Source organism: Vombatus ursinus, unplaced genomic scaffold (assembly GCF_900497805.2).
Source record: "Vombatus ursinus unplaced genomic scaffold, bare-nosed wombat genome assembly UNPS02014802.1, whole genome shotgun sequence".
Lineage (NCBI taxonomy): Eukaryota > Metazoa > Chordata > Mammalia > Diprotodontia > Vombatidae > Vombatus > Vombatus ursinus.
The window spans coordinates 23,906,459-23,934,075 of record NW_020954580.1 but is presented as its reverse complement, the minus strand read 5'-3'; the positions used below and the strand labels follow the sequence as shown (position 1 = coordinate 23,934,075).

General features: G+C 38.8%; 1 protein-coding gene across 1 annotated transcript in view; it reads left to right on the top strand.

Moving 5' to 3' along the window:
- KIAA2012 (KIAA2012 ortholog) overlaps positions 1-27,617 on the top strand; it is a 161,313-nt gene that overhangs the window by 124,604 nt on the left and 9,092 nt on the right. Inside the window, exons 16-19 of the mRNA XM_027873801.1 lie at positions 7,250-7,343; positions 8,706-8,883; positions 10,225-10,342; positions 11,671-11,993. Coding sequence (XP_027729602.1) covers positions 7,250-7,343; positions 8,706-8,883; positions 10,225-10,342; positions 11,671-11,993 — 713 coding nt within the window. The remainder of the gene's footprint in view (positions 1-7,249; positions 7,344-8,705; positions 8,884-10,224; positions 10,343-11,670; positions 11,994-27,617) is intronic.

Below are 27,617 nucleotides of genomic sequence, written 5' to 3'. Positions count from 1 at the left end.
TTTTCAATATACACATATATGCATTTACATATTCATATTCACATACATATAAACATGTGCTTACATTTACATATACATATATGTATACACACACACACATACATAAGCTAAGTTCATGGACCTTAAGTTAAGAGCCCCTAGAGTTTAACTGAGTGTTGGTGTCTTTATCAAACCCACACTTTACTAATTGCACTTTGAAATCTATGGGGAGGGTGAATTGGAGAGGGGAGAGACTTAAGGGATAAAAAAGTCTGTAGCAGTAATAATAAAAATAGCTGGCATTTATACATAAATGTATAGACTTTATGTACAATAATGTTCAATAGTTTCAGTCATGTCCGACTTTTCATGGCCCCATTTGGGGTTCTCTTGGCAAAGATACTGGAGTTGTTCACCATTCCCTTCTCCAGCTCATTTTACAGATAAGGAAACTGAGGCAGAGTTAAGTGACATGCCCATGGTCACACAGCTAGTTAAGTGTCTCAGGCAGGATTTGAACCTAAGTCTCCACAGCTCCAAGTTCACTGACCTCTCTACTATTCCATGAGACAGTCACTGTGATTCCTTCCAACTCTGAAATTCTTGTTGTTCACTTGTTTCAGTTCTGTCTGTTTCTTTGCGACCCTACTTGGGATTTCCTTGGCAAAGATACTAGAGTGGTTTGCCATTCCCTTCTCCAGCTCATTTTACAGATGAGGAAACTGAGGCAAGCAGGGGTAAGTGACTTACCCTAGGTCACACAGCTAGTAAGTATCTGAGGCCAGATTTGAACTCAGGTCTTCCTGACTCCAGGCCTGGTACTCTACCCACTGTGCCACCTAGCTGCCCTTTATATGCAATACACAGTCGCATTTAGTATTATAAACTCTAAGATTAAAAGTAAATAGGAAGGCTTTCAATAGCACACATCACAGACTAGATGGGATTTCCTGAGATTGCATATGAGTAGTAGTATAATCATTTGATTATCCACGTTTAAATTCACAGCTGTATATTCTTGTCCCTATTACAGCTAGTCTAATTCTACTGAACGAACTGCTAACCAGGGTGAATTCCACTAGTTTACCAAATGGTTCCCCAAGATGTCCAGAAGAACTCATTCTACTTATTTTCATATATCAGGAGGAATTCTACAGTTCTTGGGGATTCCCTCATGTAAAGAGTGGGAAATCAGATAAAAAAAACTAAAATAGAAACGATTTGGGGAAATTTCATTGCTTCATCGATAAAACAGAGGAGAATCTAGATGGAAAATCCAAGAGCAAAGGAATAAGGAGCAGAAGGAGATTGGAGGGGGGGAGTTTTAGGGAGAATGTGGGACTAGACCAGCCTCGCTTTTCCTGGGTGTCCTGTGACCAGTTTCGTTTCTGGGTAATAGGAACTACAGCTGAGAAAACACCAGCTGTCTCTCCTGCTGCCGGCTCCACTAAAGGAAATGGCTCTGTGTTGTCTGTGTGCTCCCAGCAGAGCATGAGTAGAGGAGTTTATTTCTCTTATCTTTAGTTCGGCAGCATTTGTTAGTAAAATGCCTCCACCTCCTCCAGCTCCCCGTGGCTTCGGCTCACCAGGGAAGTTCTTCAAGCACACCTTTCCACACAGCATGGGCTGTGCCTGCCTGCTCACTTCTGAACTCGTCCCCCATAGAATCTCTTGTTAGTGAGCCCAGAATAGTTGTATGGAATTCAGTCCTCGGTACTCCCCCTAGTGCCTGATGCCAGGGGTCCATTCTCTGTGTGTATTATATCACTTTTATTCTCTTCTTCTTAGTGACAGGCCCCCATCACAAAGTCCAAGATTTCTTGCTACACACCAGAGCCTCTCAGGGTATAAAAGCGAAGGCTAAGACTTAATTGAAAGGCTAGAAATTTTAAAAATCTTAAACCTTTAGCTTTCTAATATTTAATACTCTGTTAACTCTAAGAATGTGTTGCAGCCTGGGGGGGAAATTTTAGGTAAGAAGACAGGAGAAAAGCTTTCCCTGGAGCAATTCCCAAATCAACAAGCAAAACATATTTGAAAGATGCCCTACCATCTGGCTAAGAATGAAAAGGGGTAAAAACAAGGTCTTCAAAAAGTTCTTTCATTAATCTATGGAGTAAAGACTGAGACTGGAGTGCTTATTTTAGATTCTGGAAATATTTTGTAAGGGGCAGCACCAGAGGTACAAAAGCACCCAGAAGTTCTTGATATGGAAGGGCAGAATCAGTGGGCTATCAATTTCCCAATTCCATAGCTCAGAAACCTGAAATTAGACAACAGTCTCTTCTTTCGTGGTTGGTGTTGGGTTCCTAACTCTCCATGCTATATGTCTGTGCTCTGCTCTCCAGTGTCTTCTTTTCTCCCTCCGTTCTCTCTCCCTTTTAACAATCTCATGCACTTCCATGGTGTCAACTTCACTTCTATGCAGATGACTTCCAAATCTCAATCTCCGTCACCAATACAGTCTCAAATCTCCAATCGTGTGCAGTCAATTTTCAACCGGATAACCCACCAGCACCTCAAGCTCAACATATCCAAAACTAAATTCATCTTCTTATCCCCAAGCCCACACACTCACCTAAATTCCTTATTTCTGCTGCTGGCACCATCCTCACCATTGCCTGGGCTCAATATTTGGGTGACTCCATTTTTTTTTACTCCTCTTTTTCCCTCGTCTTTCCCATTCAGTCAATTGGTGATTCTAACTGCCATCTCTTTCACATCTGGTGTAGTTCAAGTCCTAATTACCTATTGCCTGGATTGTTGCAATAGCCTCCTAACTGGTCTCCTTGACTCTAGTCCCTCCTATCTCCTATCCATCCTTCCCACTATCGCCAAAGTAACCTTCCTAATACACCAGACTGACTTTGTCATTGCTGCCCAAAAACCATTGGTGGGTTTCCATGACCAACACAAACTCCTTACTCTGCCATTCAAAACTCTCCATGGTCTACCTTTAACCCTATTTTCATACTTTTTCTCTTCAGACACACTGTGTTCTGCTACAGATCTGAGTCCGAAGATGAAATACTAATTTGAGGACAAAATGAAACATGAGCCATTTTCCAACCCCACCTTGACATAGCCAACCTTTGTGAGGTACTGTCCCCCAACTCCGTAACATACTTCTACCATATTACTCTTCCCACTGAAATCCTTCCCTTTTTCAGATCCCAAGTCTGGGGCTACCTCCATGAAGTCCTGATCACCCTTCCTCCCTGATCACTCATATCACGGTCTCTCTTTCATACATCCTAATTTATCTTTATATTTCTTTGTTTACATGTCTCATACTTCTAATAGATAATAAATTCCTTGAGAGCAAGAATCATGTCATTTTTCATCTTAGTAGCTTCAAAGCCCTAAACATTGCAGGTATTTAATAAATGTGACCAATTGAATGCCTGGTAGCATTTAGAACCAAAATGCAATAAGCATTTCCTTCTTCCATTTCTTCCCTAATCATTTTACTATATTAATTTTATTTTATTATATTAATTTTATTATAATTCCCTAATTATACTTTGGAATCCTTCACTATGATATAGACACACACAACAGGTTCATCCTGAGCTCTTTGCATAATTATTATAACTCATCTCGGGTTCTGGTTATGGAAGAGTTAAATCTGGAGAGTGGCCCCTGGATTTTGAGGGTCAGGCCAGGAAAGCAATCAATCAATCAATCAATCAACATTTATTAAGAACCTACTACGTGCTAAGTGCTGGGGATATAAAAAGAGGCAAAAAGTCACTGTCCTCAAGGACTTACAATCTAATAGAACAGGCAAGGATTGTCTCCAGTTTATGGTAACCTTGGATAAAATGTTAACTTTCCTTCTGCTGCTGTCCCTTCTTCTGTCTCTTGGATATTTTCATAATAATATGAAAACTTTCAGAACCATAATGATACCCCATATCAAGGTATGTCCAACCTGGGATTTTTTAATACTGCAGCCAAAGATACTGAGGAGTAGCATCGTGCAATTGAAATGCCATTTGTGTGATCTTGGGCAAATCATTTCACCTGGGCCTCAGGTCTTCATTTGTAAAATGAGAAGGCTGGAGAACCTCTAAATACCTGTAAAGTCCTAAATCTATAATCTTATGATCTAAGTTCAAATCCCACTTCTATTCTTTACAATCTGCATGACCCCAAGCAAGCAAGCTATTGAACTTTTCCAAGAGGGATTGGGCTAGATGGTATCTTCCAGCTCTGAATCTATGATCCAAAGAGATCATTTCTGTGCAATTGATTTTGTTTTTAAAGAGAAACTCTTTGCTTTCCTAATGGCCAAGATTCAAATTTTAAATAAGATTGAAATCCACCCAAAAAAAAAAAATAGCCAACACCCAAAAAGTAGCTGAGACCTGCAAGTTAGTGTTATTGATATCACTGTGTTGGCTTGTGCCTTTATTTTCTAAAGCTGCTGTTGGGTTCTTTTTCTTCCAGTGCTCAAATGTGGGCCCTCTCATGGTTTCATCATTATTCAAAATATTGTGGTTATCCCTCAAAGTAATCTTTTCAAGTTAACTTGAGAGCCTATGTCTGGTGCAACAGTACCCTCTGCTGGTGAAGTTATGACCTGTCCCGGCGTCCAAAGTAGAGGAAAGAGCAATTTTCAGTGACTTGGTCCTCCCTGTTTCTTCTATGCAAAAGAAAGAAAACTTCCCGGAGTTGGCATCTAAATTTCTCACAGTAGTCAACTATTCTCATCTATCTATGCTGTCTTCCAATATAACTAATCTTTTAACATCAAAATAAATCCCGAATTATAAGGCAATCAATCAGTAGTATTCCCTGGTATATAATAACAGCTCATATTCATATAGTGGTTCACCATTTATAAAGTCCTTTACATACATTGTCTCTTTGAGTCTTATCATAATCTTGTGAGGTTGGTAATACTAGCATTGTTATCTCAATTATATAGGCCGGGAAACAGAAGGAAAGTGACTTGCCCAAGGTCAAGTGAGAGAGCTGAAATTTTATCCCAAGACCACTTAATTCAATGATATTCCCACTATGCCCTAATGCCATGGTTCCTCCTTCAAGGAGTTAGAGGGAGAGAATATCTATCCCAAAAGGTAACTCACAATACAGTATTTTACATAATGCATTCAATTAGTTGGGGCAGATAATGGGGTGGGGGGGTGGGGGGGGAATGGCCTGAGAGTTCAAGAGAGGAAAAGATTACTACCATGGGCTAGAATGGTCAGAAAGGGCTTCACAGGAGAAGTGAGGCATTAGCAAGGCCTTGAACGATGGGTAGTAACTAATAGTGAAGAAGAATAAGAGAACATTGGAAGAAGGAATGACAAAGATGATAGCTTGCATTTCTATACTGCTTTAATGAACAATAACATGGAGACAGAAATGCAAAAGGAAGGTGCTTTGGCGGGGGGGGGCAGCCAATAGACCACTCTGGCTGGAATGGCAGGTAGGGATCTAGTGGGAGATCAGGTAAATTGAAACTAACTTGGTTATGTGAGGAGGTGGTATTATGATACAGTTAAGGGGTTTATTTCATAGGCAGTGGGAAGGCTCTAAAACTTTGTGAGTAGGCACATGGTATAATAAAAATAATTCACATGGATCTTTGAGGTCTACAAAACACTTCCCCGTAACTGCAACAGCTCTTTTTACAAGTGAGGAAACTGAAGACTTGAAGATGGTAAGTGTATTACTTTGGGGTCATACACCTAGAAAATGTCACAGCAAGCATTCAATGACATCCACTATACCACATGCTCACTCTTGTGATGGTAATCCAAAGTGGTCATCCAGGAAGACTAATATCGTAGTTGTGTGCAGGATGGACTGAAAGAGGAAGAGATTGGAAACTGGGAAGACTAGTTATTACAGTATTTCAGACATAACCTACAACAAAAGATCAGGAGTAGTATGTAGAATGAGAAAAGAGGGGGCAGCTAGGTGGCGCAGTGGATAGAACACCGGCCCTGAAGTCAGGAGGACCTGAGTTCAAGTCTGACCTCAGACCAAACACTTGACACTTACTAGCTGTGTGACCCTGGACAAGTCACTTAACCCAAATTGCCTAAAAATAAAAAATAGAAAATTTAAAAAAGAATGAGAAAAGAAAGGAGAGAATGGATAAAGAAGAACAGGTAGACGGCAGTTTATTAGATCTGGAAGTTGAGGGAAAGAGTGACACAAGGTTCTGACACCAAGTGACTTAAAGAATAAGTACCATTGATAGAAACAGGGAAAAGGAACTGGTTTTGAGGGGGAAAGTAATGAGTTTAATTTTAGACTTGTTAAGTTTGAGAGGACCTAAAAAGACCAAGTGACTAAGTGGAGATGAAGGACTAAACCACTAAAGAGAAGGATGTTTGGAGCTACATACTTGGGAGTCGTCCTAATAGAAGATGTGAAAATGGTTGGATTATTGGAGAGGAAAAATGGGGCAGGGAATGGAGAGACAAACAAGCACCTAGCACAGTGCCTGACACATAATATGTCCTTAATAAATACTTTTTGATTTAGTTGTGTTTTGCAAACAAAATTAATCCATGGCTTATCTAGATTTATGTAAAAATGCATTGTTAGAGAATTCTATATTTTTTTTTGTATACTTCAGTCTGTATTCAGACCACATAGTTCTTTCTCTGGAGGCGGATAGCATTTTTCATCATTAATCCCTTGGGATTGTCTTGAATCATTGCATTGCCAAGAATAACTAAGAGAATTCTATCATTTTTTTTTAAATACAGGTTATGTGACATACTCAGCTAGAACCATAATAACAGATTCATTCTGACCAACAAACCATATTATCCTATTCTAGAAAAATAAGAAATAACACAAAGAAACTACAAAGAAAAAAGTAAATGTAAGGCTCTGGACTGGGGGGGAGTTAGAGTAAAGCAAAAACCGAGGAACTTCAAAGTAAAGACCACTCCATCTCAAATTATGGAGATTTCACATTAATTCATTGGACATCTTCCAGAAATAAGAAGCAGGGGACAGATAGGTGGTACAGTGGATAGAGCGGTGGCCCTGAAGTCAGGAGGACCTGAGTTCAAATCCAGCCTCAGACACTTACTGTGTGACCCTAGGCAAGTCACTTAACTCCAATTGAAAGAAAGGCAGGAAGGAAGGCAGGAGTGAGCCCAGGCCCAACACATGGTTCTGTTGAGAATCTCATTGCACAGGACCAGGTCCCCTGCCCCTAACCATTCAGCCAATGTAGTTGTAATGCCTTCTTTGGGTTCTTCCTGCAGAATAAGGATACTCTTTGTGTTCACAGAGGTAGAGAAGCAGAGGGATGGAAACTCTGGATCACATGGCACTTCATGGTTGAAACAAAACCTGACCCCTTGGGCAGAAACCATCAAAGAATTGTAAGTTCATAAAGAAAACAATGGCCTTGGCTTCTCCTTTCTTTTATTTTTCAGTGCACATTTTTTTTCCTGGTTGCTAGGAGATGGGGCATGTAAAAAAACTAAACGAACAGTTACACTCTTAGAATTAAATTCTAGCCTTGGAATACATGATTGCCCGTGACAATCCCACCAGGAGGATTTATTTGCTAGAGAAACCTGTATTCGTTGTGGCCTGGTGGACAGAGAGTAAAGGTCGGACTTGATCTCAAAAGGGTCCTCTTTCCATCTGCAAAAGCTGCTCTTAGAATTGCAGCTAATGCAATAAAAGCATCTAAGACAACTCCAAAAGACTCATGATGGAAAATGCTGTCCACATCCAGAAAAAGAACTATGGAGCCTGAATGCAGATCGAAGCATATTATTTGTTCTCTCTCTCTCTCTCTCTCTCTCCCCTTTCTCATAGTTTCTCCCATTGGTTCTAATTCTTCTTTACAACATGACTAATGTGAATTTAGGTTTAATATGAATGTATGTGTTGAGCCTATATCAATTTACACTCCATCTTGGGGTGGGGGGATGGGAGAGATGGGAGGAAAATTTGGAACTCAAATCTTATAGAAATGAATGTCGAAAACTAAAAATAAATAAATAAATTTAAAATAAAATAAAATTAATCAACCCATCAAAAAATTGCTGCTAATGGAAAAGCAATCGTGACAATGCAAAACGCATAGAAAGAATCCTCAAAATTGTCAAAATATCTCCTGTCTCTCTCCTCTCATAGTGTCCTTTTCTAGGAGCAGACACCATGTTAAAAAAGAAAAACTCCTTAGACTAAGGAAAAAGTGATGTGACAAGGTAATCCAAAGCCCATTCGGGACAAGAGCAGGGTAACTGGTGGAGGCTCCCCATCCCCAGCTCCTGCCTGGATACCCTGGCACTCCCTAGAACCTGGGTTCTTTTCTCCCTTTGTTGTGTCACTGAGTCTTGCCGTGGTAGCTAAGTAGAAGCAAATTCTGTGACTCAAAAACTTGCACCTGCAAGGGAGTCTGGGAAGGCTATTTGGAGCACAGAAAGATGATTTGTTACTTTCACTGCAAGCTAATAGAGGAGATAGCTCAGTGGGGTGAGGCAGCTATCTGAGGAATTTCATTGAAAATAATCCCAGCTGTCCAGGGAAAGGCACAAACTGTATGCTTGATTAAATAACACTCAGAATACCCCAGCTCCCCCACCCTATGAGTTTCAGGGCTTACAGGAAGAAGCCAGAAAGTAAAGGATCAGCCCTGTTAAACTTCTTAGCTAGTGGAGGATTAAGGAGAGTGTCCTAGCCCCAGTTAGGGAACTCTCCTTTGAGAAAATCCCCATTGGTTTTCACAGAGATGGAAATAATGAACTGTCGCACCATCTCACAAGACCTCTAGGAAATGCCCCAGTGGCACCAAAGATGGGGGGAGCTAAGAGGAATCCTACTGAGAAGCAACCTCCCTCAAGAAGTAGAAAAGGGAAAGATGTGCCCCCAAAGCTCGGCAAGCTGGCTGAAGAAAGCATCAGCCCCGTAAGTATCTGAGGACTGGTCCAAACGCTAAGTCTGGGTCCTACTTTCTTCTTGTACTCCTCTATGAAGAGCCTTCATAGTAACTTCAATCATGGAGAAAGGTAAAGTTTGCAGGAGCCCTCCAAATCCAACGAAGTTATTGTCTTTTGCTTGGAATGTCCTGAAAAATTCATCTTTTATAGCAGTTTCCCTGTCCCTGGTCTGAGTCCAGGAAACTGTGCTTTGGAGAGATATGGGATGATGCAGCCTTGAAAGCTGCCTGCCCTGATTAGAAAGAGTTAGTAATAGTAGCAATGCCATTCATGACCTACCACATCATGGTGTGGACCCTAGATTCTCAAGGATTATGACAATAGAGCACAAGCTTAGATCTGATTGCCATGATGAGCAAGCACTTTAAAGCTCTCTGAGCCTCAGTTTCCTCATCTGTAAAACTGGGATAATCATATACTACTTGCATCATAGGCTGGACTGCAGTGTGTAGGGATGAGTATAATGTGTAGTAAAGCTGGAAAGAGGTTTATAAAGCACTTTGCACAATGCCAGGCACATGGTTCAGCACTTATTATGTGCCAGGCACTGTGCTAAGTACATTATAATTATTATCTCATTTGATCTTCACAACAACCCTGGGAAGGTAGATGCTATTATTATCTCCATTTTATGGATGAAGAAGCTTTCTGAGGGGCAGCTAGGTGGTGCAGTGGTAGAGCACGGCCCTAAAGTCAGGAGGACCTGAGTTCAAATCTGGCCTCAGACACATAACGCTTACTAGCTGTGTGACCCTGGGCAAGTCACTTAACCCCAATTGCCTCACAAAAAAAAAAAAAAAGAAGAAGAAGCAACTCTCTGCCTATGGTGCCCAGGGACCAAACTTCTGGCAAAATGGCTCTCTGTACTTAGCTAGACTGGTGCGCAGATCTAGCAGCAGCAGCAGCAGCATCACAGCTCATAATTTTATAATGCTTTAAGTTTGACAAAGTACTTTGCCCACAACAACCCTGTGATATAGGTGGAACTTTTGGTCCAGTTCTGGGGAACATAATTCCATCAGCATCAGAGATCGACGTTCAGGGGACACTAACGATGCAGTCTAATCCCTCCCTTTAAAAAATGAGAAGGAAATGGACCCTGACCTCTATAGTACACCTTTTTTGTTCTAAACCCCAAACTGAATCTTGCGTGTTTGTCTCACCAGCCTTAAAGTCCCCAGTATGGCTTCTGATTGCCTTTCATATCCCCAAACATAACCTGCTCCCATTGCTCCACCTACACCACCCCCAGCTAACAAAAGTGTACCTGGCTCTCAATAATCCCTCTGCTTTGACTTTTCTTCTCCAGGAGAGACAGATGCCCGAGAAAACCAAAAGGAGGAAAAGAAATGAAGTAAACAAGTCTAAGGCTCCTTCTCATGTTGGTAAAGGAGAAAAGCCCCAAAACAAAACAGAGTTTGCTGGAGGTAAGGAAATATGTACATAGGAGGAAAAAATAAAAGTTATTGGAATGGCAGACCCTTAATAGGGAGAAGGTTCCTGAAGAGAATTGGCATCCAACCCAAGAAAAAGCTGTTCCCAGGAGAGCTTCTCGACAAGACCACTCCCTCCAGAGAAGCGCCACTCATCCCACTCTCAAGGTGAAAGGAGACATTTCTGATAGCAAGCCTGCCAAATTTCATTTCACTTATAGGTGCAATACTTGGGGTGAACTGACTATACCTTTCAAATAAAAATTCCTTTATTCATCATTTAAAGCCTTTTTCAACCTGGCCCCACCCTAACCTTCTAGCTTTACTACACATTACTCTCGTCCCTATAGACTACAGTTGTCCCTTCAACATCATGACTTTACCCATCAAGGTTTTGATATATCTCAGATCAGCATAAGAAATTAAGCGGGAATTTTGGGGGAGTTTTGAGGAAGCTATATACAACATGAGAAGGCCAGCAGAAAAACTTTAGAAATTCAGAAATAGGGGCAGCTAGGTGGCACAGTGGATAGAGTACTGGCCCTGTAGTCAAGAGGACCTAAGTTCAAATCCAGCCTCAGACACATAACACTCACTAGCTGTGTGACTCTGGGCAAGTCACTTAACCCCAATTGCCTCATAAAAAAAAAAAAAGAAAGAAAGAAATTCAGAAATGCGTAAAATATATTTATAGTATTGTATAATATAGACATATTTTACCTTTTAACACCATAATAATTCAGACTTCTTCTCTGGTATGAAGGGAGGGCCAGAAAATTTTAGGCAGATTTTCCAGATTGAGGGAGTACCACATCCCTAACCCCTGCAATGTGGAAGGGATAAGAGTACAGGCCAGTCAAATTTGCCTTGCCATTGTTTGTCATACATGGCATTTTATCTTTCATCTCCATGCTCTTGTACTAGCCATGATCTTTGCCTGGAATGCATTTCCTTTTTACCTCTGCCTCCTAAAATCCCTAGGTTGATTTGTTTTTCAAGACTTGGCTCAAATTCTATCTCCTGCATGAAGCCTTCCCTGATCCCTAGAGCTACTAATACCTTTCCCCCCAAAACCACCTTCTATCTATTTTGTATGTGCCGAATACAGGGTGTCACAAAAATCTTAGTATTGTTTTTAGGGATGAAAGCCTTTAAATATGTTTTCTCTTCTAGTTAGATTGACACTAATAAAGGCCAAAGACTCAACTTGTGTTCTGTATCCCCAGGTCCTAACACAGTGCCAGGTGCCTAACACATAGCAGGTACTTACTAACTACTTAACGATTGACTGATTATCTACACTTGATTGTGTGTGTCTACAGGAAAGCCAAAGAAACAAAAAACTGAAAATAAGACAAAGTCAGTCTCCAAGAAAAAAAAGCCAAGAGCCAAGAAGAAAGAGATGGGGCAGAAGGGAAGGACTCTGGAGATAGGGTCAGAGCTAAGTAACTCTTCATCCACAGAGGATGAATCTGATGAAGATTGCTCTCTCTCAAGTTACAACTCACAGGAATTGACACTTCCTCCAAAATATCAAACTCCTGAAAGTCAAGTTTCCAGAGATGAAAGATTATATCCTATCCAACCTATAATTGCCAAAGAAAATACAGATTCTGAAAAGGACAAAAGTGCTGATACTTCTGAGGTAAGAATGGGTGTGTTTTCTAATTCTCACAGGGGCGGGGGAGGGGGGTGGCGCACAGGGGCTGGAATCTCTCTTCATATGTTGATGGAACTTTGAAAGGAGAAAAGTACTGCCATGACAGGGAAGATATCTTTCATTATCTGTTCCCCAGGAGCAATATTGATTTTCAGGGTACTCGGGGTTCAGCTTCCTCAAAGTGATCTTTCCACTTATGTTGTTGTCAATCAATAATTAATCAATCAATAAACATTAATTAGCACCTACTATGGGCTTGTCACTTATCATTGGATATATTTTTCTCTCAGTCTTGCTTATTTCACTCTGCATCAACACATACAAATCTTCCTATCTTTCTCCAAAGTCATAATATCTACCATTTCTTACTTCATAATAATAATCTATCATATTCATATACCATATAGTTTTTTCATCCATTCCTCAACTGATGGGCACCCATTTTGTTTCCAGTTCTTTACTAATACAAAGAGCATTGGTATGAATATTTTGGTACATATTAGACTTTTGTTTCTGTCTTTGACTTTCCTTGGCTCAATAATGGGGTCCCTGGGTCAAAAAGTGTGGAGGGTTAGGTCATTTTTATTGCATAATTCCAAAGTGATATCAAGAACAGCTGGACTAATTCACAGTTCTACCAAAATTGTATTAGTGTGTTCCCAACATAAACCGTTCTCATTTTTTCTCATCTTTGCTCATTCTCATGGTGTGAGGTCAGACCTCAAAGTTATTTCAATTTGCTTTTCCCTTAATATTGATGATTTGGAGCACACTTCCACGCTGTTATTGTTGTTGTTCAGTCGCTTTTAGTTTGTCTGCTTCTTCGTGACCCATTTGGGATTTTCTTGGCAAAGATACCGGAATGGTTTGCCATTTCTTTCTCCAGCTCATTTCACAGATGAGGAAATAAGCAAACAAGGTTAAGTGACTTGCCCAGGGTCACACAGCTGGTAAGTGTCTGAGGCCAGCTTTGTTTTGGTTTTGATGTCTCAGAGTGAGGGTAATTAGCAATTGTTTCCATTCTGGCCAGAAATCCTAAGGGTCTTCCCCACCCTGACTGATTCTTTTGTGAAGGCAAAGTAGACCATCTTTGACCTCAGTCCTTGAATGGGTGTTGCCTCAGACAAACTTAGCTTAAAAAGCCCAAGGTCTCCCACTGCATCCTGAGCCATCACCAGTCATCCTGACCTATGTCTTGCCACTCTGGAGGAGAGAGTGGAGCTGATGACTTTGCACAGCTCTGCCTCACTTAAATCCAAATCACTTGCATTGGTCCTCTTTGAGAACAAAGAACAAACAATAATCAGTGAGGCCAAATTTGAACTCAGGACAATAGGCGCTCTACAGACTGCACCACCTAGCTGCGTATTTCCGTGTGATCATTTGTAATTTTCAATTCTTCTCTTGAATTTTTTTGTTCTGAATCTTTGACTACATTCTCTATTGAATGATTTTTGGTGTTATACATTTGCGTCAGTTTTAGATATTTTGTATATCACATTTTTATCAGTGATATTTTATGCCCCTCCATGGCGCCCCATTCAGAATATTAGTATAAATATGTGGTCTATGAAGTCAGAAAATAAGAAAGAAGTAGTGAGAGAGCCCCTAAATGTAGTATTTTAGAGTCAGATCTTGAGATCTGAGAGATCATAGACTTACAGGTTTCTAAGGTTTGAAGAGATAAACATTTATAAAGAGCTTTAGTGGTTTAAAACACTTTGCAAACACTATCTTATTTGAGCCTCACAAAAACTCTGTTAGGTACTAACAGAGGGGATCAAGGTGTATTCTCTATTGTATTATTATATATACAAGTATTATTATTATTATTATTATTATTATTATTATTCTCATTTTATGGATGAGGAAACTGAACCTCAGAGAGATTCATTCAAAGTGACTTACTCAAAATCACATAGCTAATAAAATGTCTGGAATATGATTTGAATCCAGGTTTCCAAGTCTAGCACTCCTATTTACTGTGTCATGCTGCCTTCTAAATTTAGTGTTCATCCAGTAGAATAGAAGCTTCTTGAGGACAGACACTGTTCCATTTTTGTATTTGTATCCCCATCACCTAGAACAATGCCTGGACTATATAAGGAGCTTAATAAATATTTGTTGGAACTCCAATTCCTGTCTCCATTTTACAGGTCAGATAACAGAGGCTCAAAATGGAAAGATAGAGAAAGCATTTACAGGCATACCTCATTTTATTGTGCTTTGTTTTATTGCTCTTTGCAGACACTGTGTTTTTTACAAATTGAAGGTTTGAGGAAATCCTGCGTCAAGCAAGTCTATCGGCCCCATTTTTCCAATAGCATGTGCTCACATTGTGGCTTTGTGTCACATTTTGGTAATTCTTACAGTATTTCAAACTTTCATTATTATTATATCTGTTATGGTGATCTGTGATCTTGTTTTTAATCTTTTGCACATATTTTATTTTCCCCAGTTACATGTTAAAACAATTTTAACATTTTTAAAAGTTTTGAGTCCCTAATTCTACCCCTCCCTGAGATGGTAAGCAATCTAATATACATTATACATGTGCAATCATGTAAAACATTTCCATATTAGTCATTTTGTACAAAGAGACTCAATCAAAAAAGAGAGAAAGAAATAGAAAAATATAGAAAATAGAAATAAATAAAAAAATAAATTTAAAAAAATAGGAAAATAGTATGCTTCAGTCTGTATTCACACAATATCAATTCTTTCTCTGGAGGCAGATAGCATGCTTCATCATGAATCATTTGGGATTGTCTTGGAGCATTGTATTGTTAACAATAGCTAAGTCATTCACAGTTCTTCGTACAACGTTGGTGTTATTGTGTATAATGTTCTCCTGGTACTGCTCACTTCACTTTGCATCAGTTCATATAAATCTTTCCAGGTTTTTCTGAAATCACCCTCCTCGTCATTTGCTATAGCATGATAATATTCCACCACAATCATATACCACAGCTTGTTCAGCCATACCCCAATTGATGGGTATCCCCTTGATTTCTAACTCTTAGTTACCACAAAAAGAGCTGATATAAATATTTTTGTACAACTAGGTCCTTTTCCCTTTTTTTATCTCTTTGGAATACAGACCTAGCAGTGGTATTTCTCGGTCAAAAGATATAGACAGTTTTATTGCCCTTTGGGCATAGTTCCAAATTGCTTTCCAGAATGATTAGATCATTTCACAACTCCACCAATTGTTCATCAGTTTTTCCACATCCCCCCAACATTTATAATTTTCCTTTTTTGTCATATTAGCCAATAGATCAGTGATTTTTTGATAATATTATAATTGTTTTGGGGTACCACAAACCACAGTCATATAAGACTGTGTGTGTTTGCTGACTGCTCCACCAACCATCTTTCTCTCTCTCTCTCTCTCTCTCTCTCTCTCTCTCTCTCTCTCTCCTCGGGCCTCCCTATTCCCTGAGATACAACAATATTGAAATTAGGCCAATTAATAATCTTATAATGTTCAAGTGAAAGAATCAATTGATGTAGCAAACTCCATTATTGTCTTAGTTTAAGAAATTGCCATAACCACCCCAACCTTCAGCAACCACCGCCCTGATCAGTCAACAGCCATCAACATTAAGGCAAGACCTTTCACCAGCAAAAGAAAAATTACAACTTGTTGAAGGCTCAGGTGATAGTATTTTTTGTTAATAAAGCATTTTTTAATTAAGGTATGTATATTGAGAGTTTTTTTTTTACATAATACAATTGCACATTTAATAGACTACAGTATGATGTAAACATAACTTTTATATGCACTGGGAAACCAAAAAATTCATGTGACTCATTTTATTATTATATTCTCTTTATTGCAGTACTCTGGAACCAAACCCATAATATCTTCAAGGTATGCCTGTACTTAGTGCTTATTCATATACCAGGTCCTATGCTAAGTTCTGGTGATACAAATACAAATAAAAAGAAAGAGAGTCCCTACCCCCAAAGCACTTTCACTATAGCAGAGTAAAATAGCAGATAAAAGGGGAAAGGCACCTGTATAGGAACAAAGCAGAAGAGGCTGAAGAGTCAAAAGTGAGGGGGAGGTCAGAGAAGAGAACACAGCTGGTCTCTCAAATGGAGGCTCCAAAAAGGAACTCACCAATCCGAGGGGGGGGGCCACAGGGGTAAGAAGCAGGGGTGTGGTGAGGCTCAAAATAGATAGCATATATAAGGCCTTTTGCACACCTTAAAGTTCTATATAAATGATAGTAGTTGTGTTGGTGGTGGTGGTGGTGGTGGTGGCTGTCAGCCTACAGTCACTCCAGACTTCCTTCCTGCAGTCTTTTACTATATTCCTGCTGATCTCAAACCCTGTTTATAGAATATAGAGCAATATAGAGGTGTGCTGGTAAATGTTTAACAACCAAGGTCAAAAAAAATGCATTCACAAACATTTTTTCAAGTTTAATCTGAATTATTAACACTTTCTTATGTCTAGACAGTCAGCAAAATAATAAATCAAGCCCTGATTTGTAGGCCTTCCAGTTTCTAAAGTGTAAATGGCTCACACTGAAAATTTAATAATGAACTCTAACAGGTTAGAGCTTGGCTCTGGCACACCTGGGGTGAGGCTTCTGGGCCAGAGGTGGAAAAGTCTGGAGACTTGCAAAAATGACTAAAAGAGTCTTCACTTAGCTTCTCTTAAGGGGAAAAAAAGAAGAGTTTTATTTTCAACTTTTTTCCTAGTATCTATTCCTTTCCGTTTAATGCAAAGCATACAGCATGTAACTAGTCAGTAAATAGTATTTGCTAAACATGTGCTATGTGCAGACATATTTACTATTCTCAACTTCAAATAGTCATAATAAATAGTTCACCTTCCTTGCATAGAGCACTTCATTTGGATCATCCCCTCAACCTGGTGAGGAATACAGGGCAAGCATTATTATGCCCATTTTATCAATGAAGAAATTAAGGCATAAAAGGGTTAAGAAATTTGCCCCAAGTGCCACAGGAAGTAAATGGCAGAGCCATGACTAACATCTTCTGATGGTCCGCCATATCTCTTTGGCACTACCATGCCTTTCAAAATAACAGTAACTGTAGAGTATCAATGAATTGAATATCATTTGTACAGAAGTCTCTAATCACTTTAACACCAGGATCTAAAATTTGAAAATTATAGCAATAACAGCCTTGAGAACTGTATGTAGGACTCCCCCCCCCCCTCTAAATAAGGGTGCAACCCCTCTCTCCATGAGTAAACATGGCAGTTTGGAATATGCAAATGGCTTTTATTTGCCCATATTTGACTCAAATAAGTGCAGATTTTATTAATTTTATAAAGCAGTACCTTGGAAATTAATCTTAAACTAACCAGATTTTATAGCCACCCTTTAGATAGTGCTTTGGCCATTCCTCTTCCTAATGAAAAATTCCCTTTAATAGATTAAATTTTGGGGAAGGGGAGATAGTGTCATTCTCTCTTGTTTCTTCCACTTGAAAATGATTTGGTTTTCAGCATAGCAGAGTAAACAAGTGATTATAAGACCCAGAATTGAATTATGACCTAGTTGCTAAGATGACCAAAAAAAAAAATGAAAATGACAAATGCTGGAGAGGATTTGGGAAAATAGGTATACTAATGCACTGTCAGTAGAGCTGTGAATTAGTCCAGACATTCTGGAAAGCAATTTGGAACTACATCCAAAAAGCTATTAAACTGTGCATATTCTTTGACCCAGAGATACCGCTACAAAGAGATAAAAAAGGGCAGAGCCAAGATGGTGTAGTAAAAGCACGGACTCGCGTGAGCTCTCCCCCAAACCCCTCCAAATACCTGCAAAAATGACTCTAAACAATTCTAGAGCAGCAGAACCCACAAAAAGACAGAGTGAAACAAATTTCTAGCCCAAGAAAACCTGGATGGGCTGGGAGAGGAGTGCAGTCCACCATGAGCCATACGGGCACAGACCAGGCCCCATTGAACCTAGAGCAGGCCTCAGGGGACTGAATTGCTGGCAGCTGTGGTGGTTCCCACGAAAGTCAAAAACAACTTAGAAGGTCAGTAGGAAAGGTCTGTTTAGACCTGAGTAAGAGAGGAGCTCAGTCTAGTCTGGCCTTAGTGGTGGCTGCAATAGCTGTTCCAGAGCTCTCAGCCCACAGATGGTAAGGGGATCAAAGAAGTGATCAGAAAGAGATTTCAGGGGTCTCTTTGCTGGCACTGAGGCAGGATTCTGTTGCTCTGCCCTTGGATCTGGGTCACAGTCCTGGGAGGAGGAGCACTGGCATAGCAGGGCTTGTGGCAGCAGTGGAGAAAGAATCCTCCTCTCAGTTCCAGGACAGAAAAGAGCACTCACAGACCAGAGCACAGGCCAGGAGAGGAGTAAACTCCTCTCCTTAGGTCACACCACCTCGGAAGAACTAAAAACTTACAGGTCCCTAGAAGTATTTCTGAAAACAGCTGCGCAAAACCCCTGAAGCTTGGGACAGTGGGCCCTCCACACTGGAAGCAGACCCCTACCTTAACAAAAAGTTAGTAAGTCAAGTAATTGGCTGGGAAAATGAACAAACAACGGAAAAAAACTTCAGACTATAGAATCTTACTTTGGTGACAAGGAAGATCAAAACATACAACCAGAAGAAGACAACAGTCAAAGCTCCTACGTCCAGAGCCTCCAAGAGAAAATATGAATCAGTCCCAGGCCATGGAAGAGCTCAAAAGGATTTTGAGAAGCAAGTAAGAGGAGTAAAGGAAAAACTGGGAAGACAAATGAGAGTTATGCAAGAAAATAATGAAAAACAAGTCAACAGCTTGCTAAAGGAGACCCCAAAAAATACTGAAGAAAATAACACCTTAATGAATGTGATGGAATACTATTGTGCTATAAGAAATGATGAACAGGCTGACTTCAGAAAAACCTGGAAAGACTTGTATGGTCTGATGCTGAGTGAAGTGAGCAGAACCAAGAGAACATTGTACACGATAACAGCCATGTTGTGTGATGACTAATATTGATAAACTTAACCCTTCCTGGCAATACAAGGATCTAAGACATCTTCAGAGGCCTTGTGATAGAAAATACTATCCACACCCAAAGAAAGAACTATGGAAGCCAAATTGTTATTTTTTTTCTCTTCTGTTGAGTTTTGTTTCCTCTTTCTGATGGTTCCTCCTATAGGTTTTAATTTCTACTTACAACATCACTAATGTGAAAATACGTTTAATATGAATGTAAATGTATAGCCTATATCAGATTATGTGCTGTGTTGGAGAGGGTGGTGGGGAGGAAGGGGGAGAAAATTTTAAACTCAAAAGCATATGGAAATGATTATTGATAAATCAAAATAAATTAATAAAAAAAAGAAAGAAAATAACACCTTAAAAATAGCCTAAGCTAGGTGGCACAGTGGGTAGAGTACCAGCCATGGAGCCAGGAGGACCTGAGTTCAAATCCAGCCTCAGACACATAACATTTACTAGCTGTGTGACTCTGGGCCACTTAACCCCAATTGCCTCACCAAAAAAAAAAAACAAAAATAGCCTAACCCAAATGGCAAAAGAGGTCCAAAAAGTCAATAAGGATAAGAATGCCTTAAAAAGCAGAATTGTCCAAATGGAAAAGGAAGTCGAAAAGCTCACCAAAGAAAATAATTCCTTAAAAATTAGAATGGAGCAAATGGAAGCTAGTGACTTTATCAGAAATCAAGACACTGTAAAACAAAACCAAAAGAATGACAAAATATAAGACAATGTGAAATATCTCATTGGAAAAACAACTGACCTGGAAAATAGATCCTGGAGAGATAATTTAAAAATTATTGGACTATCTGAAAGCCATGATCAAAAAGAGAGCAGCTAGGTGGTGCAGTAGATAGAATACCCGTTAAGGACTCAGGAGGAACTGAGTTCAAATCTGACCTCAGACATATGATACTCACTAGCTGTGTGATCCTGGGCAAGTCACTTAACCTTGATTGCCTACGAGAGAGAGAGAGAGAGAGAGAGAGAGAGAGCCTAAACATTATCTTTCAAGAAATTATCAAGGAAAACTGTCCTGATATTCTAGAACCAGAGGGTAAAATAGAAATGGAAAGAATCTACCAATCACCTCATGAAAGAGATCCCCAAAGGAAAACTCCTAGAAATATTATAGCCAAATTCCAGAGTTCTCAGGTCAAGGAGAAAATATTGCAAGCAGCCAGAAAGAAACAATTCAAGTATTGTGGAAACACAATCAGGATAACACAAGATTTAGTGGCTTCTATATTAAGAGATTGGACAGCTTGGAAAATGATATTCTGAATGCAAAGGAGCTAGGATTAAAACCAAGAATTAAAACTCAGCAAAACTGAGTGTAATCAATGAGGGAGAGAAAATTGACATTCAATGACATAGAGGAATTTAATGCCTTCTTGAGGAAAAAACCGAAACTAAATAGAAAAATTGACTTTCAAATACAAGACTCAAGAGAAGCATGAAAAGGTAAACAGGAAAGAGAAATCATAAGGGACTTATTGAAGTAGAACTGTTACATTCCTACATGGACAGATGATATTTGTATGAGACCTTTCTCATTATTAAGGTAGTTGGAGGGAATACATGTAGACAGAGGGCACAGGGTGAGTTGAATATGAAGGAATGATATCTAAAAAAGAAAGTTAAGGGGTGAGAGAGGAATGTACTGGGAGAAGGAGAAAGGGAGGGGTAGAATGGGGTAAATTTTCTCACATAAAAGAGGCAAGAAAAAGCTTTTATAGTGGAGGGTAAGAGGGAGGATGTGAGAAGGAATGAGTGAACCCTACTCTCATCAGATTTGTCTTAAGGAGGGAATAACATACACATTCAGTTGGGTATGGAACTCTATCTTACCCTACAGGAAAATGGGGGGAAGGGGATAAGGGGGTGGATGATAGAAGACAGGGCAAATTGGGGGAGGGGGTAATCAGAAGCAAACACTTCTGAGAAGGGACAGGGTCAAAAGAGAGAATAGAATAAACCAGGTGGAATAAGATGAAGGGAAATAGTTTTTTACAATATGACTATTATGAAAGTGTTTTGCATGACTACACATATATAACCTATGTCAAATTGCTTGCCTTCTCAATGAGGGTGGGTGGGGAGGGAGGAAGGGAGATCATTTGGAACTCAAAGTTTTAAAAACAAATGCTAAAAATTGTTTTACATGTAACTGGGAAATAAGATACACAGGCAATGGGGTATAGAAATCTATCTTACCCTACAGGAAAATAGAAGGGGAAGGGGATAAAAGGCAGGGGTATGATAGAAAGGAGGGCAGACTGGGGAAAGGGGTAATCAGAATGCACACTGTCTTGGGTGTATTGGGGAAGGTAGAGATGGGGATCTTGTGGAAGTGAATGTTGAAACCTAAAAAAAATACTTTTTAAAAAAATTTTTTTGGTGAGGCAATCAAGGTTAAGTGGCTTGCCCAGGGTCACAAAGCTAGTAAGTGTCATGTGTCTGGGGTCAGATTTGAACTCAGGTCCTCCTGGCTCCAAGGCTGGAGCTCTATCTACTGCACCACCTAGCTGCCCCAAAAATAAATACATTTTAAAAAAAGAAAAAAATATAAAAGAAAGCAATAGGACCCACATATACAAAAATATTTATAGCAGCTCTTTTTGTGATGGCAAAGAATTGGAAACTGAGGAGGTGCCCACCAATTGGGGAATGGTTAAATAAGTTATGATAAATGAACGTGATGGAACACTATTGTGTTCCACTATTGTGTAAAATGATGAAGGGGGTAGTTTCAGAAAAACCTGGGAAGATCTGTTTGAACTGAAGCAAAATAAAGTGAGCAAAACCAAAAAAAGCAAGTTAAACAGTAATAGCGATATTATAAAGATAATCAACATTGAAAGACTTAGAAACTGATCAACCTAATAACCAACACAATTCCAAAGGATTCATGATAAAACATTTTATCTACCTCCAGGTAATAGTAATAACAATAATAACTAACATTTACATAGCACTTACTATGTGCCAAACATTGTAGACAACTGTGGGCTGAGTGAAGATTGAAGCATATTTTCTTTCTATTTCTTTTTATTCCTTTTTGGGGGGTGGGGGAGGGGAACAGAGCTACTGAGGAAATTTGTTTTGCATAATTAATCATATTTGTAATGGGTTTTATTTTTCTTGCCTTCTTGATGAGTCGGGGAGGGAGAGTGTTTGAAACTGAAAATATTTTTTAAAAGAATTAAGACATAGTTGAATCTTGACTCTACTACTTACTAGTAAGCCTACTAACTGTGTGACTATGGAAGTCACAATGAGTCTGAGACTCAGTTTCTTCTAAAAATGGCCATAAAAATACTTATACTACTTTCCTCCTAGGGTTGTTATAAAAGTGTTTTGTAAATTGTAAAAAATATAAATATGGTATTATCATTATGTTATCCTGGTTCATGGCCAAATATGCCTTTGATTTTATGATTTAAGATTTCTTTTAAATCACCTCTAAGATTGCTAAAGACATTGATATAAAGCCAGCTATGTTTTATTAATGGGCCAATTGATAGATGTTTTGAAGAGACAGTATTATTTTTGTTTTTTAAAGAAAAAATCTGCAAAGAGTATAAACAAAAGAGTGGGTAAAATTAGCTGAGGCTCTAAATGGATAAATAGCCCTAAGAAGTTTTCAAACTTATCAAGGCATCCTTTGTATAATGCCTGAGACATAGTAAGTAAACAACCCTTCCATGGCAGTTCTAGACCTGTGCTGGTCATTTTAGACCTGGGTTCCAGAAGTATCATAAAGTATGGGTAATTACAGGCTGTAAAGAATACCAGACTTCATGATTGTAATGGAATGTGATTGTGCCGTAAGAAATGACAAGCCGGGGCAGCTAGGTGACGCAGAGAATAGAGCTCTAGCACTGGAGTCAGGAGGACCTAGGTTTAAATCCAGCCTCAGACACTTAACACTTACTAGCTGTGTGACCTTGCGCAAGTCACTTAACCCTAATCGCCTCACCAAAAAGGAAAAAAAAGAAAGAAATGACAAGCAGGATGATTTCAGAAAAACCTTGACTTACATGAATTGATGCAGTGAAGTGAACAAAACCAGGAGAATGTTATACACAGTAACAGCAATATTGTATGATGAAGAACTGTGAATGACTTAGCTACTCTCAGCCATACAATGATCCAAGAAAATCCCAAAAGACTCATGATGAAGCATGCTATCTGCATCCAGAGAAAGAACTGACACTGTTTGAATACAAACCGAAGCATGCTATTTTTCACTTTTTCATTCTTTTTTATTCAAGTCTTCTTGTACAAAACGACTAATACGGAAATGTTTTACAAGATTGCACATGTATAACCTATATCTGATTGCTTATCATCTCTAGGTGGGGGTAGAGGAAGAAGAAAGGGAGAGAGAGAATTTGGAACTCAAAACTTAAAAAAAAAACAAATGTTAAAAAATTGTTTCAACATGTAATTGGGGGAAAATAAAATATATTTTAAAAAAAGAAATGAATAGGTGATTTTAAACAAAAATTAAAATGTACTGACAGCTTACATTGATAATTCTTGTTTGCATTGCAAGAACATATTGCTGACAATGTCACAATCTTGTATGCATAAGCATTACTGAGAAGACCATTGAGTAGTGATCTCATAACCTATGTATATTTATATCATTGTACATTTGCTTTCAGATGTTTATAATGATAATAAAAATTCTGTTCGTAAGAAGAAGAAAAAAAAAGAATAGCAGACTTCCAGGACATTTTTCCCTCCTTTCAAAGCTATAAAAGGTCTATCTTCTAAAAAGATCCCAGTAGAATGTAAGTTCCTTGAAGGCAGGGATTATTTTAAAATTGTCTTTGTAGTAGCCCCTCCATTTGACACTGTGCTTTATACGTACAGCTATTCAAATGACACTGAATTGCACCTTTTGAATTAGGGATCAGGTAATAGCCCTGATCCACTGCCCTTGAATTTGGCCTGGAGCTTGATGCCATATTGGATTCATGTGGTCAGCCAGCTTAACAGAGGATTTGTTCACACCTTGATTCCAACCCAAGGAATTATCTTTGTGTTGGTGATGAAAATTCTCTAAAGAACTTTTTTTTCATCTTCTGGTTTTATGACCATGGTCTTTATGTCCACGACAGTGAATTCTGGGTTTGTAAAGGTTTCAGGGAAGGAAGAGTCCACCTGCATTTGGCATTTAAAAACTTTCACAATCTGATCTTAACCTCTCTTTCCAGAATTATTAGGGTAGAAGACACACTCAAGGCGGTAAGTCTTTTATCAGATTGTGGAATTTTCCTAAATAACCCAATAACAGAATATAAGAAGTTTCCTTTAATAGCATAATAGGGTTGCTGCTGTTTGTCCTTCATTCTCGAAGAGAACTATGACATCATGAAGATGATGCCATGACATGCAAGTGAATTGGATGACCACTGGATAAGACACATAAAACTTTTAGTAATTGGTTAATTGAGGATCCAGTCACACCTCTTTGTGGCCTTTAAAAAGAAAGCTGGCCCTGCTCTGTGGACTGTAGGCTCTTAGAAGTCAGCTCTGGGAAGGACTTAGCTTTTGAAGAAGTTCTGAGATCTTGAAAACTGGCTCTTTTACCTTTTTCCCTATGCATCTCTTCCAGAGCACAACCTAGTGGGGAAAGGATCTCTTGGTATTTTCTTTAGTTTTCAGGCTATAATTAGTTTTCTGAAGTGTTTCCTTTATAAATCAGAGCAATTGCTTTGCAATAACTTTTGCATGGTTTAATTCTTAAGTACTAATCGTTGTTGTATGAAGTCCATTATGAATGTGGAAGCTGCTATGAGCAGTATATGTTCTGTCTCTAGAATATGGGTACCTAGAAATGATTCTAGAGCCACAGAGAGAACTCCAGTTAAAGGAGTGTCTCATGACTTAAGATGTAAAGGTATTAAGAGAATTCTGTGGGGGCTCAACCAAACTAATTTTATTTTACTTTTAAGCACAATTAGATTCTTATATTGTAACATGGGTATGGACAACTTGTCCAAGAGCCTTATAGATTGAAGCTCCATAGGGTAAGATCTGTCTAATGCCCTAGAAACTCTGAATACATTGACCCCAAGTATTTAATCGCCTGTTTTGGAAGCCCCAAATATGCGGGTACTTTTCCAAGGCTGTTTGATTACTTCTCTAGCTAGCCTACTTATCCTAGTACAGTATGAATTCAGACTTCCACTTGGAATGCCTAATGTGTTATAGGGATCCACTGGAGAAATTTCAGGTGTCCTGTGCAGTTGCAGGGACCCATTGGAGAAATTTTTTGCTAGACTTCAATTTGGAATATTTTATGATTTTATGGGGATGCAACAGAGAAATTTATGAATTGCCTGAATGAATAGCTTAGAGGAATTTTTTTTTTTTTACTAAGGACTTCCAGTCAACCTCAGGTCCATAATTCTTATTGTAAATGCCTCACATAGTCTGGGAGCTCATTTGAACCAAACTTTCTTTAAAAAAGGGGAAACTTATTTTTCCTTTTTCTTTTTTGTGTGTGCTATTTTTACACTTTTTTCTTTTCCTGTTATCTTTAAGCTAGGGCATGCCGCACCAAGACAAATCATAACCTACAAGAATTTTGTAAAATGTTTTTTAAAATTTGTATCACCATGTATTTGGAGGTGAGCGAATTTCTCCCAGCCTACAAGCTATGGCAGGTTTGGAGACTCACAAAATACTGCTAAATTTCAGGTAGTCCAAGAACTAGGTGGCATGGACTTTGCTAAGACTCTTTAGTGAAATATAATAGAGAGAATGGAAAAGCACAAGGCCATTAGCTTTCCTAGACAACCATTCTCTTTGTTCTGGCAAAGTTGGTGCCAGGAGCTAAGAATCTTTTGCTCAGTGATCGTCCTCATAGCCAAGACTCTGAGGGAGCAAAACTGGAAAGGTTCTGCTGGTCCCAGGGCAAGGATAATTTGGGTTTTTGGTTTTTTTGTTTTTTGTTTTTTGTTTTTTTGCAAAACATGCTGGGTAAAAGAACATAGCACTACCCTAGTCAAGAATTTCAGCTGAGCCAAAAGCACGAAGCAGTGGAGACCATAACCAAGCAACATCCAGCAGCATCCAGGGGAGATTACAAGACCAAGACCAGCAGAAGCAGTGACCCTAGAGCCCGGCAGACCTGACCCTCGAGACCCTAGAGACCGAACTCCACATGTGTGCCTTGGCCATATGGGTTCCCTATGTGTGTGCCTCTCTACTTGTGACCTTTATGGACGTCCTTTCTCTTTCTCTTCTTTGATTCTGTGTGTATTTGCAGATAAAAGAGCCCCAGGTTCTATGGAGATAACATATTGCTACTCCTTACTATTTCCTACTTTACTCACATTTCAGTAAATGTCTTTGCTTTGAAGTAATTCTATTCTCCAGCTGACTATTGAAACTAAACATGTAGATTGAAGTCTCTGAGCTATAGTTTCAGGACTACAGGTTCACAAAGTACTTTGAAACTGGAACAGTGTCTCTAGGAGACCCAAACAGAAAACTGGGGGTTGCTTCTGGGGAACCACCTACGTGTTCCTCTCCATCACACTCTCAGCCTACTTTTTGTTTTCTTATACTACATTCCATTTCCTACCTCCGCGGGTTATTCTCCTATGCCTGGAACATACTTCTTTCTCACCTACACCTCTTAAAATCCTTCGCTTTCTTCAAAGCTCAACTTCAGTGTCACCTCCTATATGAGTCCTTTCCTCATCTCCCCAGCATAGAGTTCCCCCTCCCAATTACCTTGTATTTACTTTGGATATATTTCATATTCATTTATATGCATACCTGTTGTTTCTCTGATAGAATGTAAGCTAAAGGCCAGAAACCATTTCATTTTTTTATCTCCATATCTCCAATGCCTAGTCTAGTGTCATAGATTGATAGATGATAGAGATAGAGATATATGTATGTATGTATATATATATATCTATACATATATACAAATATGCATATATATATGACAAGCACATTTCATATAAGATACACACTGCACATGTTATATATGTATGTATAATTGCTATATACGTGTCTGTGTATATATTAATATGTCTATTATATAGACAACGTGTACATATATACACATATACATATCATGTGTGTATAATATGTACAATGTACATGCATAATATATACATGTGTTATTACTCTGTATATATATATATGCTGATGTGCACATGTGTATATCTCTGTGTGCGTGTATATGGGTATAATATGTATTTATATATTATATATGTGTATAGATTGTGTGTATATATATATATACCTATGTGCACACGTGTATATCTATATGTGTATGTATGTGGGTATATTTCTGCATATATGATATATATACATACATGTATATCTGTGTGTATGCATGTGTGTATATGTATATATTATATATGTATATGTATTGTATATATACTATGTGCACACATGTATATCTGTGTAGGATATGCATGTATGTGGACATGATGTGTATATGTATATATGATATGTTTGTATGTGTTGTATATATATACATACCTATGCTCACATGTGTATATCTGTCTGTGCATGTGTGTGGGTATAATGTGTGTATGTATATATGTATGATATGTATAAACTTACTGTCTCTCATGTAG